At 42.4% G+C, this 23,249-nt stretch overlaps 1 protein-coding gene across 2 annotated transcripts; it reads left to right on the top strand.

Annotated features, from left to right (window-relative positions):
• The first annotated feature begins 3,581 nt into the window (after nt 1-3,581).
• usp10 (ubiquitin specific peptidase 10) lies at nt 3,582-23,171 on the top strand. 2 transcript variants are annotated; one of them, XM_079736130.1, is made up of 15 exons: nt 3,582-3,801; nt 11,956-12,024; nt 12,297-12,342; nt 12,654-12,713; nt 13,699-15,000; nt 16,281-16,372; nt 17,009-17,118; nt 17,251-17,309; nt 17,398-17,501; nt 17,871-17,970; nt 18,891-19,068; nt 19,808-19,973; nt 21,753-21,897; nt 22,380-22,445; nt 22,572-23,171. In XM_079736130.1, the coding sequence occupies exons 1-15, from the start codon at nt 3,781-3,783 to the stop codon at nt 22,757-22,759; spliced, it is 2,706 nt and encodes a 901-aa protein (XP_079592256.1). In that variant the 5' UTR covers nt 3,582-3,780; the 3' UTR covers nt 22,760-23,171. The 2 variants fall into 2 exon arrangements, with proteins under 2 accessions (XP_079592256.1, XP_079592255.1); XM_079736129.1 differs by having other exon boundaries at nt 13,696-15,000.
• Nucleotides 23,172-23,249: the final 78 nt, after the last annotated feature.

The raw sequence follows: 23,249 nt of genomic DNA, 5'->3' as shown, positions 1-23,249 counted from the left end.
AAAAGTAATTACAATGACCTCTGAATGATGAATTCTAAACTTAACCATCAACCAGAGTGGGGACGTCAGGATTGGATGTTAAACCTATGCCTGGACAAGAGCCTGCTGCCTTTGCACCATCTGTAGCTGGGCAAGGGTGGCTTGGTTCAGGCATGTAATCAGGAAGCCACGATGACCCTGTCTCGCTTTGTGGAAGAAGGTGAACGTCAATGCAGAGATCCGACTCAAGGAACACCAAGGAACCAAGGAATCAAGGCAGGCAAAAACAGACCCTCAACAACGAACAAGGAACTGGCAAACTGTGGCAGAATCTAGGGAACATAGATAAATGGGGATTAAAAACACAGATAAACAGAATAACTTATCAACCAAGTTGACTACATGACACTTACGTCACAAAGAAAATTCAGTGGTGGTGTTGGGGCAGGAGGGTACAGGAAGAACGCCTCCTGGGGCTTCTCCAGGCTGTGGTGAAGGCTCTGCTGCAGAGCCAGGCTGTGGTGGAGGCACTGCCAGACTACACTCATGATACAAGGCAATAACAGCTTATGAGTGGGGTTTGGGCAGGATCATGAGCATTCAATCCAGAAAATGTACCGCATTAATTATGCGTTCAAAATGGCTCTGATATCCAAAATGCTTCTTAATGAAAGAAATAGGATAGGACCAGGTTCTTCATGTGGTCACATTTTATACCAAGGTTCTTGAAGTTTGATTTGATGGATGCTGCAATTTGGTAAGTGAGCAGGGGAAAATCCAAAATAAATGGTTCTGGGCCAAATATAAAAACTTGCATTACATACATTGAAAGCAACCTCCAAAGAGACACTTGAGAACCCAATAAAAACTGCGCTCACATACAGGCTGGTAATGGACTGTTCGTACCACGTACTGCTTCATAAATACTATGCATACAAAGATACTTATTCCATGGCCTAGATGAATGCCCAAGGTGTGTTGATTATATTTGATTATATTATACAACACATTGCTATTAGCCGAGTCAGAAATACCCTTCAAAATACCAAACAACAAAAATCGAACTGAAATAAGTTATCCTTGAAAGTTATGTTCCTACTCTGGATCCTCACATCTGCTGGGCCACTGACATGGTGATGGCTGAACATGCATGTGAAATTCAGAGAATGGTCTAGCTGCAGTCCTCGAGTCTCAGGCTCGCCTCAACCATTGGACCCTTTCCGGATCCCAGCTTGGAGAAGAAATGGAAGCCTAAAAAGATTTAGGCCAGAAGGGATGATATGATACGATAGCTAGATCCACACAACCTCTAGCGATCTGAGAGAAACATTTAATTTAAAAAGTATTTGTGACTAATATTCATTAGCATGATCGCTAAAGTCCATCTTAATGGGCCCTGCCGATGGAGGTGTGTCCTGAGGCTGGAGGCCTGAGGCTGGAGGTGGTCCAGAGGCTGGAGGTGGTTCTGAGGCTGGAGGTGGTTCTGAGGCTGGAGGTGGTTCTGAGGCTGGAGGTGGTCCAGAGGCTGGAGGCCTGAGGCTGGAGGTGGTCCTGAGGCTGGAGGCCTGAGGCTGGAGGTGGGCCTGAGGCTGGAGGTGGTCCTTAGGCTGGAGGCCTGAGGCTGGAGATAGTTCTGAGGCTGGAGGTGGTTCTGAGGCTGGAGGTGGGCCTGAGGCTGGAGGTGGTTCTGAGGCTGGAGGCCTGAGGCTGGAGGTGGTCCTTAGGCTGGAGGTGGTCCTTAGGCTGGAGGCCTGAGGCTGGAGGTGTCCTGAGGCTGGAGGTGGTTCTGAGGCTGGAGGTGGTTCTGAGGCTGGAGGCTGGAGGTGGTTCTGAGGCTGGAGTTGGTTCTGAGGCTGGAGGCCTGAGGCTGGAGTTGGTTCTGAGGCTGGAGGTGGGCCTGAGGCTGGAGGTGGGCCTGAGGCTGGAGGTGGTTCTGAGGCTGGAGGTGGGCCTGAGGCTGGAGGTCTGCAGATGGAGGCTATTGGTATTTGCAGACGCAGTTGATGTATGATTAAAATTATTGCACTTTATAGGTCTATTGGTTTATATATATAATTTTTTTTTCTCCACCAAATACTGAATGTGAATATTAAGAACTCTTTAGGGCAAACATTCATGTTCGAGCGGGGGTTCCCAAACTCTGGGTCGGTGCCTCACGTGGGGTTGCCTGATTTGCATATGAGGTTGCGGGAGACTTATTTGGGAATGGACAAGGAATGATTCACTTGATGCCATAGTGACCCCCTGGTTTATAAAGGTTAAATAATTCCCTATATAGGTTACCAAAAACCGTGAAATAACCGAACTATAACTCACCTGAACTGTTAAGCTCTATTATGCATACATATGTACACATACAGATGAGAAGCAGGTGAGAAGCTTGCATTGCAGCATCAGTCACTATCTTACGTTGCAGCGACGTTCCTGCACCATAACATTACTATCTGTCACTTTTCAGCGATATTCCTGCAACATTACAACATTAAATAATTATAATTTGTGTTGCAGTTAGTTCCTGCAACACATCTTCCCCCATTTTGAGAGAATTCAAGAAAGTTATAGTTAAGTCAAATCCTAAATAAATGTAAAAATACCTCTATCCCAGGCTAATTAAAACGTTGTTTCTCTACCGTCTTGCATGAAAATCCCCCTGACAGTTTAACAAAACATGCTACCCCATAATGACAAATATTTTCATGATTAATTACTAGACAATGACTAAAACACTCTTACTACCATTAAGATTCTTATGTTTATGCTCCTATACTTCCGAAATGAAGGCGGGCATTGCGTTGTGACGACACGATGTACAAGCCCGATATCCTCCTGAATCTAATCCATCGGCTGCCAAACACGCGGAGTCCTTTCTAGAGCAGCAAAAACAAGTAGTGTATAAACTGTTTCCGTTTAGGTTTATTTGCTTTTCAAAGTAAAACTACTACATCACTAACAGCAGTTAATGCAAGGGAAAGAAATGATGTTAATTAAACATGAATGGAATTGGTGTTCTGCTATCGGATTCTAACATTTGATTGATATTGTGGCTAAATTCACAGGACAATGAAAATAATAAGCAGCAATCATACATGTAAAGGTGCAATATCTACAAGAGGAGAGAAAGCTTGGTGAGCTTTTTATTTAGACTAAACTCTAATTGATGTGGCATATGCACTAATTAGGGTCCACGGAGGGTGGAACTTATTTAAAAGGTTACTCACAACCCATTATGGTTTGAAACAATAGAGAAGCTCACAAATTAGCCTATATATAATATATTTATTATATATATATTGATAACTCTGATGCTTATATACAAAAACAGGCATCTTTACCTGCCAATTTCCCCAAATATGCCAATGTTATATAAAAAAGTTAAGGAATCCATGATCAAAATAACCTCAAATAGGTAAATATTACATTTCCATTTGAGTTTTTACAAGTCCCCCCAAGTCCCCAAGTTACTTAAGTCCCAAGAGACTACTTTTACTATGAAGGCTAAAAGTCGAATAATAATTCGCCGGAAATGGGTTTCGTTATTCTATGCTGCTAGTCACTGTCACTATACACCAGCCGCGCGGTAGCTAGCTAGCAAGGGAGTAAAATGCTAGAAATGGCGATGACAGTAAGGGAGCAGCATGATTTGCTGTAAAATGGTTTAAAGTCAAATTGTCAAAACACTGGTGGCAAAATGAGAATGACGTCCAAGTAGGCCATCATTGTTAACGGTTACTAACACCCCATCACATCTTCTTGGGAGAGTTTTCATCTCATCGGAGGAGGGGAGAAAATCTCACCGGAAGCATGGCTGCTCACAGCAACCAGGTAAGTTAGCAGCTAACGTTAGCAAGCAAAAGAATGTCTTACGCTACCTTATTGCACTCACAAATAATCTTTGTTTTTGTCGTCACTTGACCCACAACAGTGTTGCATACGCCCTGCATTCCACACCACTGTCTGTTCTTTCATCGAACCCTTAGAGTACATGTGTCATTGTAGTGTGCTGGAAGTGCTTGCCAATGCTGCCATAAAGGCTAGGGAGCCGTTCCCCCATTCAAACGCCACCAGCATGGTGACAGGCCCAGTCTTCGCTCATTCAAATAGTCCACTTTCGTTTGCGGTTTGCTGTAGATTGAGATTGTAATGATTGCCTTTCATTTCATTTATTGCATCTGGGATGTAGCAGGTGTGATTATTGTAACGCTATTGTTACCCATTTGATACTGTTAATTCAAAGAAATAAATGCTGCGTTCATGTACATAACCCACCTGCTCAATGCTGAGACGGGCCCTATGTAATGAATAATTAGAGATCGTTTCATGTTATTGAAGAATCGAATCGTCGTTGAAACTCTTATTAGTTGATTAGATTAAATTATATCACATTAAGTCATAGAGTAAGATGACTATATTGCAAAGTAGCATTCTTGCTAGCTGCTTTTAGATAGGTGGTGTGGCATAGCCAGAGCTAGCTTGCTAGTTAGCTAAATAAAATGCGACAGCGTGGGCCATAGCTTAGCTGAAAGAGGTTTGATCTCGATGCAATTTTAATTGGAAAAATACATTTGAACCTTGCACATCATTCGTTCTTGTGGGTGCAATGTCTTCAGTTGTCGTTGTGCCTTCAACACCTGTATTGTTAGATGAAACTGAACTCGCTAGCTCATAAGTTGTGTAATATTTCCAACAAGTTTGCCATCATGTGGATAGGCCCGTATTTTAAGAGCGACCAAGCACATATGTGCTGAGTCAGTGGTCTGCTTTTCAATAAACTGACTTACTAAATATCCTAAACCATTGTTAAGTGAACTTCTGCCTCGAAGCTGTCAAAATCGATTTAACATTGAGGTATATGGCTATGTCACTTTGAACCAGGTAGATAACACCACTCACTTGTGTTTGCTTGAATCGGTTTAAACTTCACCACAATCCTTTGGAATTCTATTTTTGATTTTTATTAATTGTGCAATATAATACAAACAGGATTAACTAATATAGATCGCATATCCTAAAATTGTGTCATAGAATGTATGGGTCAAATGTCAATTATTGACTGGATCTTTTGGGATTTGGCAATCATAAACCAAGTCTCAAAACATGGTGGTTTACGTGTTGTGCAGGTGTGTAGCAGCATGCAATAAGTACTTTAGTAAGGCAACTATATATATATATATATATATATATATATATATATATATATATATATATATATATATATATATATATATAGTTAAAATCATTTTAAACTAATCTGTTCATCATAGTACTAGACATTATATTGAGTCTGCAACATCATTTGAAGGACAAACTATATGCCCTCAGCTGAACATGCTCAACATTATGATGTTAGGACTCTGTAACCAAGGCAACCAGATACTTGTAGGATACCAACGGTAGAACATATGACAGTAAGTTAGTGACAATACTGAATGCTGTTTAGGATGTGTGAGATTTCAATCTAGAAATACTTCCAAAATGATTAACTGGGTCCAGATGATTTATATTGACATATATACTTGGGTGAAATCTTCAGCTGGTTAGTTGGATACAAGGAAAAAACATCTACATTACGGCCATCTGCAAGGAATTGGGCTGCAAATCAATGTTTTACCACAGATTTGTTACTGTCATCCCACAACTATACTATTGGTGTACACTTGACATTTACAAAGTACAATACTGTCTCAAGATTCAAAATTTGAATCGTTATAGTTTGTGTGTGGGAGGGGGGGGTACTCGGTAATGATCACTGGATATGACATTTCTGCAACGTTCCTATGTTGATAAATCTGTAAATAAGTAAAAGGAGGCACGTTTTCGCTTGTCCAACATGCTTGTAAATCCAGAATGCTCTGCGAGCTTGGGTGGGGCTATGAGCTCTCTGACATGGTTGTCTCTCTATGCTCCGAACAGCCACAAAGGCATAGCCTCGTTCAAAGACAATCGCTGTGTCGTCACTGCTAACCTGGCCGAATTTGGTCTGTTCTGGCAGGGCTGAGCTATTGCAGATACATCTAGGTTTCAACAGTCAAGCAGGAATTCATTGGATATCCATTTTTTTGAAAAACATTTACATAAACATTCTAGCCTAAGTGATAGCTGCAGGATTAAAATCCATCACCATAAATCTGCAATTGATTGTTCTTGAATGCACTCTTGGCTAAGCTAAAGTTAGCATTTCCAGGCTAGCTCTCTTAGCCGACTCAACCGCTTTCTCATTGCCATTGTCCCCACGGTAAGGTCGAAAATGTATCTTTCACAATTAATAACTCCTGATTATGAGCGGGGGTGGGAAATGTCCTTTTGGGTAACGTAAGTAAATGGAAAAATTTAGCAGATCACAGTAGCCTGACGCGAGCGCCAGTGAAAAACTGGTCATAACGATAATAAATATTGGAAAAATAGGACGTGGGTTAGGGCTGAACGAATTGGAGAAATAATCAAATTGCGATTATTTCGACCAATATTGCGATTTAGTATGCGATTATTTTTATTCACTAAACAAGCAATCATTCTGTAGTATGACCTACACAACATTGGAAGCAGTCAACATATAAACGGCATATAAATGTGTTGAGATGAATTGATGCATGGATATTATAACATCTTAATTTAACTATTGAATTGTAAAATAGAAATAAATACGAATCGTACTGATCTCCACTCAATAAGTCTGATTTTAAACCAAGCCTTTGCGATTTGCATATCGCGTTCTCTTACATCGCGATGTCGGTTTGAATTCAATAAATCCTTCAGCCCTAACCTGGTTACATTGCCAAAGGACTATGTTTTTGACTGCAATTCTGCCTTAATTCTGCATATCAATTACATTTTACTAAAATATCAAAATGGCACCAAGTAAAAGGGAATATCAGTGGCATTACACCTGTTTTTTCCAGAAAAACAACATCTGGTTTAGCAGAGGAGCGGAGGCAGTTAAGAATATGTCCCAAATTGCTTAACACGTAGGCTGGAGACCATCCTGATCACGTGACCTCACAATGTTTCGCTACACGGATCAGTCTGGCCCTAGCAACGCCCGCATAGATTTTGAGACTGCAGTGGATACACGGGATAAAGAAGAACAATGAAAGTATATTTTACACTGAAAAACTCCAGTAGTTCTTGTTAAATAGTTCTTATTGAGTAGGTCTGTAATAACTGCCTTTCTGGCTGTGTTTACTATACTAATGTTAACATTATCGCTTATTGCTTTGGTAGACGCTGTTACTGTATTGTCAGCGATGGCCTGTATTTTATGTCATCAACTACGACACAGTTGCTGATTGGCCCTAATTACATTGTAATTTCAGGAAATCTATGTGGGCACCTAGAGTTCCAGACTGATCACGTGACCTTACATGATCAGGATGTGCTCCAGGCTACTAACCATGCCCTCAGAAGGGGAACGTAAAATGGTATGCATAATAACTTTTTTGCCATTTACGAGAGCCATTGGATGAGTTTTTGATGTTCCCTCGACCACTACAATGGGTCCTCTTCACAATCAGGCACTGATTTGACTTACTTATGCTGTAGTGATACATCGGCCTTACCTATATAGGTACTTTTTTGAGTGCTAACTTAATCTAACTTAATTTGTTCAACAAATCTGTTCAGATGTATTTTAGATCTCATCTCATATCCTGTTCCATATCCATTTCCTCACTAACCTAAAGATAAGTTCTAGAAATGTGCACACACACTCGATTTTAAGATTTAGTTTTGAGTTTACTGGTTCTTGCTAGGCTAAAAGTACAAGGTTAAAACGTCCAATCAAATATAAAACGAGTTTTCGAGTTGACGTTGTTGATTTCTTTAAGAAAAAAAGGGTTAGGGTTAGTTGAAGGGTTGATCTTGCATACACTGACAAACGTCTAGCTGTATTGCGCATCCGTAAACTCCACCAGTGCATCACTGTCCTGCCACGTGTCAATGAGATTTCCAGGTTTTCTAGTCATGAAAACTGCACGGTCAATCCTAGAATCCTTCATTGTATTCCTAAAAGAAGAACATTGTTTTTCATGGAAAAAACAATTTTAGTTTTCTGCTTTATATTAATCACATAAAACATGAGCTAGAGTCTTAAGATACAGGAATAAAATAAATGGACTACAACAAAACTAAGCGGACGATTATGACTTTGATGATGAGCCTTTGATAATGTGCTTATGTTTGCAGCACCAAATTGCCAAAGCTCTTCCCTTCTACTAATAACTCGTTGGTAATTTGTCATAAACATGAATTTACTAAAGTCATGTGAATGACACACAGAACCACGGTTTTCTTTCGTTGACATATGTGCTTTCTTTCGTCTTCAAAAATCAAGGGGCGTGTTAGCACAGGCAAACTGTCAATCACACTCAATGGACCAAGTGTGTTTCTGGTGGTCTACCCTCCAGAGATGCACCTGGTTTATTATTTTAAGGTGTATAGTTTACATTGCGGTTGTGGTGCTGGGAAATACAATAGTCATTTTGCACAGTGAATAGATGTCAATTTTGTTGCATGCTCATTTAACCCATTTGTATCTTGTATCTTGTATCTTATGTACTAGATACAATGTTGCGCCGCGCAGCAGCCGTTAAATGGGTTAAACAATTACCATACTTTTGAAGTTTTCGATACGAGGAAGACCTTTGCGCCAAACCTCTTCGGTAGCAGTATCTTCTGTAGCTGCAGTATTTTTTTAAAACTGCTGTAGATTGTGGTGGTGGAAATTAGACTGCCCGGCCACCAGTCAAATACATGAATGGGAAACCCTGCGAGCACTTTGGGTTAATCATGTGGTTCACATACATATAATGGTTTGTGTTAACAATGAGAGTTTGACAATAAAAACTGCAATCAGTGTCTGTGTTGTCAACTGCTTCTGCTTGTTTGTATCATAGAGAAAGGGGAGGTGACGGACATATCCGATGGCCGATTAAACCATTGGTCAATCTTCATAATGTGGCTGTTTTTCTTTGTCAACTTCTTGTGAATAATGTTAAATAACATATCAACATAACCTGGAGTATTTCGACTAACCTGTTTACAAAAGACTCCAATAACAACTGATTATAAAACAGGAAAAAAACTGTCCCACAACACTACCTAGATGTAAATATACTTTTCAGTCAAGAGACAACCACAGATATTAATGCCAAGTGTTTGAGGTAGACCACAGTACAACTCAAATAGACGGATACAATATAACTGTGACGTTGATTGCATGGAAATCATGCAGATGGCTAATATGCCGTAATCCTCTGTTTAACTAAACAGCAATAGAAGCTTAGTGTGGCACGTTTGGCATGTGTGTGGAAAGGGGCACAGGGACATTCTTTCTGTTGTGATGGCCGACGTCATTAGGCCATTGGATTATAGTTGACTGTTGCTTATAGTGCCATTTCAGTGTTGCAGGGCCTCATTTGCAAAGATGTGCATAATATGCTTGAGTAGCATTTTCTATGCCTGCCTTCTCAACATTTAATGCTGTGACAGGATTAACTGTGCTGCCACTAAGTTAATTGCATTTTTTTCTCGAGTGTAGCTGACATTTACCTGTAACACCCTGCACCACCAACAAACTATACAGGATTAGAAATTGTCGAGTTTTGGTAACAAGTGCTCCTAAAATGCATCGGTGTATTTAGTTATGTGTAATCACCAAAACATTTAGAAGTAATTTAAAGTTTTCTTTTTTTTCTTTTTCTTGAATACTTAAGTAGACTCAGTATTGGCCTTTTTGAGATTATTAACCTTTATTTGTTGGAATATGAATAGGTGAATTAAAAGCAGTCCGGAGGAGGAGACATGGAGGAGAAAGGGATTGTACTCTCGGAGCTGAGCTGACGAACTGCTGCCGAGCTCACCCCGCCGGTCTGCTGCCGAAGCTTCGGCGGCAGACCGGCGGGGTGTACTCCGGGAGCTGAACTGCCGCCAAAGCTTCTGCGGCAGTCCCGCAGGTCCGGTGGGGGGAGCTCGGCGGCACAGTCCCTTTCTCCTCCATGTCGCGGTTCAAAATTGACTTCAGAGAGTCAAGGCCAAAGTTCCTTTCCGCCAATTCTTCTCAACCATGGCCGAGATAACCCCCACTACGAGTCATTACTTGTTGTCGGAGTACCAGAGACGTGAGACGCAGTCTTTATGAATCATAATATCATCTGAGCCGCATATAGCTTTTGGCCTTGATATAATGTTATATAAATACCTATACGTTATATATTATTATTATATAGATATTGAGCTCAAGGAGTCGGCAAATGGCAACAATCACTTCTCCTCCATGCTATGGTTCACTCTGACAGCTCATTGGTCAATGGGCAGCAGCTCATTTGCATTAAAGCTACAGACACCAGAAACAGCGCATTCTGAAGGGACTGAAACAGAGGGGAATAGCCGTAGGCGAGATTTATTTTTCCTAAAACCTATTTCCAGCAAACAGCTTCAAAAACATGTTTTCTGGAACTCGTATACTATGTTTACTTGTTGGGAAAACACCAAAATATGTCTCCTTTCATTCAAGTGAGTTGCCTGTCAGTCGCTTAAACTAAACTAAAAAGAATTGAATTGGATCATGCCCTTGTACGCTTCATTTGGTCAATTGTTAGCTTGATCTGATGTCTGACAAAGGAAGCGTTCAAAGGATTGGCTACATTTTAGTAAAGCCAAAGATAAGGAGGAAGCTAAATGCAGATTATGCCAAAGTTAATTTATTGTAGGGAGGGGGAGGGGAATCCCCAACGACAAAGCTTGAGCACCTTGAACAAACTGACCTTTGTGGGGCAGAGGGGAGATTGATATATAAGGTAAATAAATAAATGGGTACGCCTACTGCATGGTTAAAATAGCCTGTAAAAGACTGTCAATTACTCCTTCATAAATACTAAGCATTAACCAACACTTAGGTATGGACAACAAAATACATGCAACATAAATAATAACCAATACATGAAAGACCAGTTCTGTTAAGAATTAATTGTTGTCCCGCCTGTCCCGCCCAAATAATATAAAAGTATAGATAAATATTCCAATCATTAAGCAGTTCCATAAGTTAAAAAGTCAACACCAAATCCGGTTATAGACGTTGTGGTATTTTTTTTTATCCTACACCTAGATGATTTTCTCCCAATATGGGAGCATTGATCAAAACAAGAGATTTTTGCTGTCAATTATGCATGCTCATGATTAGACGTCGTTTTGGTAGATTTCTAGGCATATTCTCTTTTGTAGACTAGTTGTTCAGAATGCTTCCGGTTAACTCACTGAATCTAGTCGTGAGGAACATCACTACTGTCAATGGAAGGCATATGCTGGAGCTTTTCAGCTACAGTGTTACTGGGATTAAGTTAATTATAGCCAAGAGAGGAAAGCTGGTTGTCTTCACGAAGACAGGCAGTTCCCTGAGCTGAGCTGAAGAAGCCACATTACTAGCTTCAGTAAATTGTTTCCTCCATAGATGAGTTTGCCTGACTGAATCTGATGGTCTAAAGTACACTGCCTTTTCAGAAGACACATATTTTTGCAATTTTGTGTCCAAAATAATCGCAAAAACTACAGCCATGCTCTATTAAATCTCTTTTGCACATTTAAAACATTGATTGTTATTGTTTTGTGTTGCACAACCAATATGATTGCATTATGGTTGTGACCATTGTTTAGGGAAGTCTTTTAGTAGTTGCGGCTATATCATTACTATTAAATAACATGACGTCAAACGTTACTTAATGTAACCCGAATAAAACCTTAATCCAATGACTTGTCCGTAAACATGATTTTCAGTCACATCGGGCAGATTTTAACTAGCAATGGTGTTAAGGGCAACAATTCCCATGATCCAACACTATTTCACAACGTCACTAAACTACATTCAAACTACTTTGCTATCGTCTTGATTGAGAGACCCCCAGTGGCAGAAATTATATTTCAATCAAGTATTACTACTAAATATTCTGTCCTAATGCTTTTGGCAATGTTTATCTTTTTTCTTCACAGTATATCTTTGGGGAATTTAGCCCTGACGAAATCAATCAGTTCTTTGTAACTCCACGCTGTTATGTTGAGGTAAGAAACATTTGTATATAATAGAACTTTGGATTGCATGTGTGCCAACATTTGAAAGACAATACTGTTATTTAATATTGCCCATATTTACAGTCAACATTATTTCCAATTTGTATTGTTCTCATTTGATACATCTATCCAGGAGAATCGTTAACATTACGATACATCTGGATGATGAGAATTGGCCAATCATTTATATATTATTTGTAGAACGTGAGTCAAACCCACAATGTATTTGAGTATTAACCTCTTGACCTCAACTATTCTTTTAGCTTCCTCCATTCAATGACAAAGTCCCCTGTGTCAGTCAGTCAACTGGTAAGTCTACTTGTTCATCAGTTACTTTTCAAATTGTATAAGCAGCACCTGTCCTCTTGGAGGTAGGCAAATAATTCCATGTCATGACTTTATGATTTTACTTGAGTGTTTAAGTCATTTAAGAAAGCTTGAGTTGGTTGGACTTTTAATGGCAGGCTGATAGCTCTGTTTAGGCAGAGAATTAGTAAAGCTACAACCAACCTCACCATTCATTAAATTTAAAGCCACCAATGTGTCAGTTTTTTTTTCTTTAAATGGCAGCCTCTTCATATAACAATTGATCCTTACCTTGATTTGTATTGATTATTTAGGAAGTCACTGCACTCCTGCTGTACCTTACATTATGGAGTCTTTGAGACGGCAGGTTTGCGGTGAGTTTGGGGTCTGACTTGAATAGGTGTCGTACTTCTGCTTACAAATTTAAATCCAGGATTATATAACTGGTGGCTTTCTAAACAATGTCCATATCTTTTCCTGCCTGTTTGTTTAATCTTTAGAGCTCTGCATGCTCTGACACTTGACAAAATTATATTTTTTATCCTCTTTTTGTAAATAATGCTTTAACTCTGCATTTGGGGTCAGGTTTGAATGTCTTGTTACCTCTGCGAAGAACTGAGCAATCCCATTCTAACCTTACTGACATGGGCATAGTTATTTGATTGCTAACATCTGTACAGCTTCTGACTTCAATTTAGTTGTGATTTCAATCCACATGCAGGATTGTCTGTATTTTCTTTCTCTTAATACTAACAATTGGCAGATTGGAGGAAGTCCATCCTTTTCCAACTTTGACTTGCTATACCTTGGGGTCTGGGACCCATGTTTCAAAGACGACTCTTGCATCCTTTTGAAGGGCATTTGATGTGTTTTACCTGACTTGCACCTACTAACGTTTCTCTTTTTGGTCTCTTTACAAAATCTTAAATAACCTATAATTTGAATGTTGAGTGACTCTTATTGATGTGGTTTATCACTATGCTCTATTAAGAATAACCTATTTGCTCTTGATATAATGGTTACGATGACTTAAGTAAATCATAAGCACAAATGTAAAGCTTGTTAATAAAAAAAATACATTCATATTTATCTTATTTAATTTAGGAATTGTATGTTTACATAGTATTTTTCATTGCCTTTTTGGCTTACTGCTAAGGACCGTCCACATTTTACTAGTTTGTCATCTTGGATTTATTGAAAAACGTCTGAACCAAATCAAAATGCATATCAAAGTTCAGCATTACATAGCATCATTTTATGGATTCTAACGAGAAAGGTTTTGTATCTATTGTGAAGGAGAGGCAGGCAGAAATTATTTTTTCTTCAATGTCTTTGCTGACGTAATGTCGTTCACAGCAGAAGACTACCAGCCCATTGCGTTTGGCGTGGATGAGGTGATGGACGCTACTCCCATTGGGGTGAAGGACCCCCTCTTCAAGGTGTCCAGCACCCTCAACCCCCAGGCCCCAGAGTTCATCCTGGGCTGCCCGTCGACACAGAGCTCCCTGCAGGCCACCGGCCCGCCCGCCGACGTGATGGACTGCGTCCACTTTGACATGCTGGATGGTCCCGACTCGATGGCGTCCGCTGTCGACAATCACCAGGACGGCCAGGACGGCCAGGACTGCCAGGACGGCCAGGACGGCCAGGACGGCCAGGACTGCCAGGACGGGCCCGACGGCCAGGACATGGACGGCATGTCTGGAGGCCTCGGGCCCCGGGAGAGAAGGAAAAAGAAAAAACGTCCCCCGGGATACTACAACTACCTTGAGGGGTCTCCCGGGTACGGCGGGGGCGGGGGAACAATGGCAGACGGCCTGCCCGCGCCAGGGCTGCTGAATGGACATGCACTCGGTGCCCCAAACCACGGTGTTGACAATGTGGTTGCCCAGGCGCTGTCGGGCGCCGAACTCTGCTCCTCTGGCCCCGTCTCCGGCGCCACGCCAACAGCTGTGGCGGCTCAAGCCAGTTTTGCCCCCGCGGCCACAGTCGACCAGAGGACTTGTGTTAGCCCTGGCCTATCCTCTTTGGACTTAACGGGCAGAGCCGCCTCTTTATCGGACGGTAACAACGCGGCGTCCTCGTCGTCCGCCTCCTCTCAGAGCAGCGGGCTGACCGAGGACCCCCAGGCGGCCGATCAGCAGCCAGACCTCTTGGGCCGGCAGAGCCCCAAGCGTCTGGACAGCGGTACACAGAGCCCCTCCCCCTGCCCTGTGTCCCCCGTAACCCCCGCGGCGTCAGTGGCCGGCCCCACACCCTCCTCGGACACCGCCGCCGCGCCGCCAGAGGAGGCCGGGGACTTTGGGGTGGCCAACGGGCTGGCCGAACCCGACGCCGTGGACGGTACGGACGGGCCCGCGGAGGACAGGTGCGAGGCGCCGGGGCCCGTGCAGCCTGCTTCCCCGGACTCTGCGGCCCCACTCGTGTCCGAGCAGCTTCACGCGTCGTCCGCCCCTTCTGCCAACCCTCCCAAATCCTGGGCTAGCCTTTTCCACAAGTCCAAGCCTCCGCCCGGGGGCCCTCAGGCGTTTGTGGAGGTGAAGAACGTGGTGGAGGTCGTGGCGCCCTCCCCCGTGGTGCCAAAGCAACCGGAGAAAGCCGGGGAGGTCAAAGAAAGCCCTGTGCATGTGTCCGAGGATCCTTTGGCCCCAAAACTTGCAGGTAGTGTTATTACCACATGCACGTGTTTGTCTTCTCGAGATTGGCGCCTGTGGCCGGTTTGGGTTCTATCGTTTCGTATGCGTGTCTGGCAGCAGCCAGACATTGTTACTTCTCTATGATTGTTTGTCCCCACCAGATGGCAGCATTGAGTTGGTTGTGCTTTCTTTGCACCCTGTAACATTGGATATTATTGTTATTATGGGTCCTAGAAATGCGTAGGATCCCTTTTATGTCATGATTTAAAAACGTATGATTTATGGCAAGTATAATGAGCAATAACTGTATATAATCAGCAGTATTACCTGCCTTGAATGTGCATATGTTTAGTTGAGATGAACAATTTGAACACTAGGTGTTGATGGTGCATACAAGATGGATACTTCCATCTGTCACTGGATACGTTTCTGGAGTCCCCGTTTGTGAGCCTTACCCAATATTGATAGTGTTTTGCTTAAATTGTTTACTTGTTTGAATCGTTTGAAGTTGTCTTTCATTATATTAGTTAACTTCACTCGAGGATTTTGATGCTAATCAAGTTGATTGGCAGCTAAAGAAATTTAATGAGTTGCGTAAGAGCCATATTTCTGATGTGGTGAAGCCCAAACAAGCCTTCTACCGGGGCCTGGGGTCTGTATACAAACGCGGCCGACTGGGTTTCCCCCCGACCAGAATGTAACAGTCATAGCCTAAATGTTTATGTTAGTATGATTGGATTCAGCCGACCCCTGGAGTGATTTCAAAGGGTCTCTGGAAACAAAACCTTTTCAAAGCTCTGCAGACCAGAGGGGGGGCCAACTAAAGTCACTTGTAAATGTCAGCTTTTAGTTGCCTTTACTCTTAAATACTGTGTGCTTAGGATGGTCACTCTGCGGCAACATGAGTAGTCATCACAATGCAAATGGGATAATTTGATATAGCTATTGACCTGCCTCTGTATCAGTGATTAGGACATGTCAATTGATGCAATTATTGCAATTTTTGAATTTTTTGTTGCTCATATTGGTGTTCTATGCCTTTTTTCAACATTTGTGTTGTGTATGCGTTGTGTTGAATACTTGTCCACGTTACCATGGTAGTAGTAAGGCCTGTCCTTGCTCACACTCATCCAAACCAGTTGTGTCATTTGCAAATGAGGGCAGAGTGGAATAAGGGACATGGTTGCTTTTGGTTAACCGTGGGTACACGCCCGCATAATACCAAACCGATGCGTTTTGGAAGGGTACATTTAATTTGACTGCATGGAGTTGTTCATTTTGTTTTTAAACATTTTTCATTTCCAGAACTTATTGACAATGTGAAGTTGATACACAAACCAGTGTCTTTACAACCGAGGGGACTGATCAACAAGGGGAACTGGTGTTATATCAACGCTGTATCCTTTTACATATGTAATTGTGCCCTTTGGCCTACCATTGACCTGATACTCTCTTGATATCTACGTCTATAGAGGTCGTGTGAATGCATCCCAATAATTGCAGGGAATTTCCCATTTTGTCTGCTCAATACCATATCCACTTGAAGAGGATGGGCAGAATGAAAAATTGCCCTGTCTCAACAATATATTGCTTCTGTTTGGTATGCAATGCAATTTGAGATGAGCGATGTAATGGTTTCCACTGTTTTGTGATGTCACGTCTTAACACGGGACGACAAGGTAGAAGGACGCCAAAATAAAGCCAGGAAAATCCCTGGTTGTCTGGTGTTTTAATCTAACCAGACCAGTATGTGCAAAGTGATGACTAAAGAGAAACGCTTTCCCTATTCCCTGACATTTCTACAGTTGGGAGAGGAGCATCTTCATGCCATGCTGTGACCAATACAAAATAACATCTTTTGGTCTTCTATTTCATCCCAGGCTTATTCAAAATGAGACATTTGTATGTGATGGCAGGCTTCTTTTTTTAATGAATGCTCTCTTCTGTAAGTTAAGTTTCAATGCAGCATATGGTAGTCAATGATACGTTAATCGTAATGGAGAGTGGCTGTTTCCTCTTAACTCAGTTTTCAGACCCTACAGGCGCTGATTGCATGCCCACCCATGTATCACTTAATGAAGTCCATTCCTCTGCATAATGACTCCAAGAGACTTTGCACCTCCACACCCATGATAGACAACTTGTAAGTAACCCGGAACTCCTTCCTTCATCACACAAACCTGTTTTATCCAGATGGTGGTTTTATCCACATTGTGAATGAGCAATCGTACCGTGATCAGTAACATCACTGTGTATACCTCTCTGCTCCCAACAGTGTTAGGCTTGTAAATGAGTTCAACAACATGCCCGTGCCATCAAAACCCAAACATCAAGGTAAGTCGGTCTGCCTGCATCCTGACGTCCTCAAGTTTGGGCATGGATTTTTCTCATTTTGTAATTAATGCTCTTGTTCAATTCTCAGCTGCTGGTGATAAGCTAGTGAAAGACATTCGACCAGGTGTACCCTTTGAGCCAACGTACATTTATAGACTACTTACACTCATCAAGTCAAGTCTCTCCGAGAAGGTAGGATTTTGCTTCGCCATCGTACCCAGATTAAAAATTTCACGAACCCTTTTTTCTTCTCTATGTACTCAGTAATATGCAGTCAGTAAACAAAATGTTTTTTTGTTAGTGCTGATGGGGCCAATTTCTGACTCATTCATGATTCAAATTGAAACTATTTGGTGGATTCAGCACAAGTTCTGTTGATGAGCGCTTCTCGGTTCATCTTATCTTGCGTGTCCAGCCCGTTCCATGAACACTCGCACAAGTTTCCCGGTTGACTCATGCGAGTGTGTGTGCAACACGCGTGCCTTGCGTCAATGCGGTTGTGGCAATTCGAGGTGAGGAAACACTGTTTAATTGGTGCGGGCAACGGTGCTGTGTGTTCAGGGTCGGCAAGAGGATGCAGAGGAATACCTCGGCTTCACCCTCAACGGACTGCACGAGGAGATGCTGGCCTTGAAGAAACTCATCTCGCCTCATGAAGACGGTACATGCTCATCAGAATGATCGGAATTCAATGAAACATAGAAGGGTCTGATGTCATAGGGAAAAATAACTGAACCGCATGAACGTCCCATTGACCTTCATTGTGCTATTAAAGTAGTGAAGCCTGTTTTTGTATTTTGGCAGACAGAAGGGTACTCTATTTAACCCAGAGGAATACTTGTATACAGACTAAATGTATACAAAATATATACATAAATAATGCAAATTGAGAATATAAAATGTAGGGGAAGTGATGTAAACACAAAATAGAAATGCATATGTGTAATATAACGTATGTACTTTGTTTTAAAATTCACTTAAGTGTCTTTCAAACATAGTCTCTTATGTGTTCATGTGGTCATTTCATATATCATTCAGAATAAGATGAGCTATTTTGTTGCTTATTGGTTTGCTCTGTATTTGCCATGTTTGTGATATATTAATATGGCATGTTGAATATGTCCACGTTGTCACGGAAGCTCCGATGACAGCCTCCCTTCCTAGGCATGCTACACCGATCCCATGCTCACTCATCCAGACCAATTGTCGCTTGAGGCCAGAGTGAAACTAGGCACATATTTTTAAATGTTTTTTTTCTACAAATGTAGTCCAAATGACTCCAAACTAATTTGGAGATTCCATTACTTAATTTACAAGTTAAATTGTTTTCACTCTACCGTCACAAAAGATTATATTCTAGATTAATATTTAAATGGCTTTTTTTTTTTTTGCTGAATCATTTTAAACTCCTTGTTTTGTAGACAAGTGAACTCTGTGATATAAGTGGAAAAAATAAGTTCAAACTAAAGTGATGGCTACAGTGAGAGTAACTTAATTCAGAGCTAACTGGTGTCTATTTAAACCATTGGTCCACTAACTCTACTACCATTGTTTATTGTCATTCTCTTTGGGCCCCTTCAGAATCCCCAACCCGCAATGGGCCCGCGGCCCAGCCCGAAGAGGAACAGGCTGCCGACAAACAGGAGGAAGAGAGCGAGGAGGAGTGGGAGCAGGTCGGACCCCGAAACAAGACCTCCATCACACGCCAAGCTGACTTTGTCAGCACTCCCATCACTGATATTTTTGGGGGACACATCAGGTATGCTGTAGGCTTTTCCACACATCTCCTATAACCTTATCTTGGCTTTGGCTTCAAACTTGTATTCCTAAGCGTGATCCTCGATGTAAGGCGTATAAACAGAGGGCCAGAATAGTATTGTGCCATGGTTAACTGGATCCATAGGGCCTGTTGCTGCTAAGAACCAACCTCAGCATACCCCGTACAATCGCAAACGACACTGCTACGGGGTGCGTCTAGCCAGGCACCAGACCTTTGGGTTTCAGCTCTTGTCACAATAACAGCCCCTGTGGTTCGTCTGTGGTCCGCAGCCTTAAATGCCAAAGTTCTACGTTTTCACGTTTGCAGACTGAAGAGTCTCCAGACTAGTGGAGTAAGCTTGTCGCGCCGGCGTAGGAAGCCTAAATGTCACGCTGCACGAGGTCCTGGCTGGGCGCGTTCCAAGCCCCCACTCATTTCCCCAGCTTTCCAGAGGATGGTTTTCCCTGGTTCAATGTCACCCGGATAGAAAGGCAGTGCTGGGTTAAATGGTCTTGGGGTCTGATTTGCACTCTCTGGCCGGGATAGATTCCAACAACCTGATTAACTGCAAGGATTATTCCGCAGGAGTTCTAATGACATGCTAAAATATGAAATACCGAAGTATTTCCAGTCAGAACTGCAAAATGTATCAACGTTGAACACTGTCAAATGGGAATAATTTGTACGGCAGGCACAAAGAGTCCACCACTAATCCTCATTGCCACTGTCTCCCTGTTAGATCCGTGGTGTACCAGCAGAACTCCAAGGAGTCGGCCACCTTGCAGCCCTTCTTCACCCTGCAGCTGGACATCCAGTCCGAGAAGATCCGCACGGTCCAGGAGGCCCTTGAAACCCTTGTGGCCCGGGAGTCTGTCCAGGGCTACACCTCCAAGACTAAGCAGGAGGTACGGCTGCTGTGCACCGTCTCGGGTCCACCCCTCCCCTGTGTTTATAGCATTGCTGTGGGCAGAAGCTGGCCTAGAACATGATGTACCACGATTGTTCTCGGAGGTTAGCAATGGGCAAGACATAACTCGGAGCCTCAAGTACCCTTCAGAGGAAAAACGAAAAGCACTTCTATAAACATTCAAGGAATAAGCAGAGGTTTGTAGAGAAGCCAATATCTTTATTAACCTCACTATTTGAGTCATTACAATTAACGATAATGACTTGTATAGAAGTAAAAGTAGTCATCCAAACTATTTCTGGAGTAAGAAACGATCTTGTGAAAATAACACTACATTTCTGTGTTGCTTCATACGATCAGATTGTTGAAATAAGCACGGCAAGGGAAACTAAATGCCCAAAATAATAATTGTCCAATAGAAATTAGCAAAATATAACCAGAGCTCAGAATGGTCCTCTGTATAATGTCCCCAACTATGTGAGGACTCCGCCGTGTCCATTTCATCTAATGCAAGTACAACATTGTGGTTCTATTGAAGAAAAGCACAATAGGCTAAATCTGCACCGAATAGCCACCTAATATTCAAAATATAAATTGGCGTCCCTCTCAAAGTGAACAATGTCCCTAGACAACTGCAGGTTTTCTTTTCATCCGTGAGACGCGCTGCTACACTATGAATTACGCAGTGCACACTATAATTTAAAACCTTCCAACGCTGCAACATTTTTGTGACGGATTCTCAACGAGCTTGACCCGGCGTCGATTAGTGCATCAGCCCGGATTCCCGGTCTGGGGTCGGTCGTTACCTTGACAGAAAGTGTATTGTCCTCCCTGTGTGCTGCGACCTCTGAGTCGCTGAAACGGTCATGTGGGGCTGTGACAGCCAAAGCAGTGACCAATCAGCCCCTTTGGCTCAGTCCCCAAACAGAATGTACATTGATTCAAAATGGATGAAAATAAAAGCAAGGAGCGGGATTTAGCCGACTATAAATTATTCAAAGTATTTTTACCTTACAAATGTGTACTTAAATGTAACTGGGCTGTACGCCTGGGCTTTGTCGCCCAAACCGTGGTAGCGTGATTGGCTGAGCTGAAGGTGGGATGGGGTATCGGATGTCCAGCAGGACTTTTGGACCGTGTCCTGCGGATCCCAGAGTACAGCTTCGTTCCTATACTTATCTGTAATGATACTTACTTCTCTTACCTCCATTTTAAAACTCTAGTTTCAATGTGTCATGTATTTGGTCATGTTTTGTCAAGTTCAAAGTAAAAAGATTGTTAGACACAACGCTTACATGCAGTTTGCCATGCAGCTTGACAATACTGATGGTATATTGAGCATAATGGCTTGTCTTTCAAACACAGAAAGGCTTCCCATGTATTGTCCGAGCTTTGTCATGGAACATCTGGGTCATAGCAAAGCAAATTTGCAATGGAGTTGGCTAGAGTGTTTTTTTTAAATTGAGGATGGGAATAAGCCTTGTTCTAGAGGCAGATAATTTGGGGAAACATTCTAACTGAACTGCTTCCTTGATTGAGAAAAAACATTTTGAGGGTTTTAGAGTAACTATCTAAACACATTTAAACTTGCCTTTTGGTACTTTAAGCATTCCTTCAGTCAACATCAAAGCTCTCAATTAGTACAGAGAACCGCTTGTTCTGTTAACCTTCCTGTATTCAACTTTGAGATGGCATTGCACTTTATGGGGCTATCCTTTGGGGTCTGTGGCGGTTTCCTTCCGAAGCACTTAAGGGCATTCTCTCTATCCCACCATAGATTGAGATCAGTCGGAGAGTGACTCTGGAAGAGTTGCCCCCAGTGCTGGTTCTCCATCTCAAGAGGTTTGTGTTTGAGAAGACTGGAGGTTGCCAGAAGCTGACCAAACACATTGACTACCCTGTCGATCTGGAAATCAGCAAAGGTAGGAGCCCTCAGTTGTACAAAAGCCTTCACGGTTCCTCAAAAAAACACCTCCCCCTGCTGCAACAAGGAACAGGAAGGCAACATATTGTCACCGGCTTTTGGGGAGATATTCCTTGAACATTTAAGATTTAAACATCCCATGATGACCAATGGTGTTTTCTACAACTAACTTCTGACTAATTACTTCTTCTCACTACACTTTAGTCTTGTGATTGGAACACTGCTCTCTATTTAGGGGAGGTGTTTCATGGCGTAGTTCTGGCACATATGCAGCAAGATGCGTTTCACATCTCGAACGTTCCTGGTTGAAATTTTATTGTAGAATGATGGTTTCAATACATTTTAACAAAGGGAAAGAATGCAGTGATATTAAGTTCCATTGCGCACATAGAGGATGATTGTTAAAACCGAACTACGGTGCTAGGATTCCGTCACAATGGTCTAAAGATAAATGTGTTTGTATTTATACATTTCTTTCAGATCTGTTGTCCACTGGAGTGCGGAGTAAAGTGGTGAAAGGCCTCAGAATGTACAGGCTATTTGCAGGTGTGGTTGGAATTCATTGAAAAATATTGATTGTTTCTTAACTTTAAATTTGATACACTCTGTTACTTTACCAGGGCAGATATTAATGATATGGTCTGACTTTGTTTTCCATTGCCCCCAACCCAGTTGTCTATCACCACGGAAACAGTGCAACGGGCGGCCATTACACTACAGATGTCTTCCACATTGGTCTGAACGGCTGGCTGCGCATCGACGACCAGGCTGTGAAAGTAATCAACCAGTACCACGTGGTGAAGCAATCTGCGGAGCGCAGTGCATACCTGCTGTACTACCGCCGGGTGGACCTGCTGTAGACGTCCCTGCTCCCCCCCAACCCCTCCAACCCCACACTAACAAACACTCACACACATGCACACACAAACGCACACACCTATCCATTCACACCCAACACAACAGTTCTCAACTTTTTTAAACACCACTTTCAAATTGCTCTCGACTACACTCAGATTCTCACATGCACACCCCATGAACAAGAACACTGCCCTCTTCTCTTACAAGTTTGATTTCTTCTTTCCCCCCCCCCCCCCCTGTCCTGCTTTCCAGAGAACCAGCTGTTCCTCACCGTGTCCCTTGCATTGTTTTTGTGGTTGAGTGAGCGAAGCGCGCTGCATTCAAAAAGAGTGACAAAGTCCCCGTTCCCCCCCAGTGACTGCTTTCTCTTCTCTGTGCACCACTGCTGTTTTTTATGCCACAAGGAGGGACTGTTATAAGGTATGGGGGATTTCTGGGGGGGTTTTGGGGAGGGGGGGGCCATGTCGTACACCGGGACAGCGTTACCTCTAA

The sequence above is a fragment of the Pollachius pollachius genome (assembly GCF_949987615.1).
Source record: "Pollachius pollachius genome assembly, chromosome: 5".
NCBI lineage: Eukaryota > Metazoa > Chordata > Actinopteri > Gadiformes > Gadidae > Pollachius > Pollachius pollachius.
The sequence above is the reverse complement of the archived record's forward strand: the minus strand, read 5'-3'. Positions and strand labels throughout refer to the sequence as shown.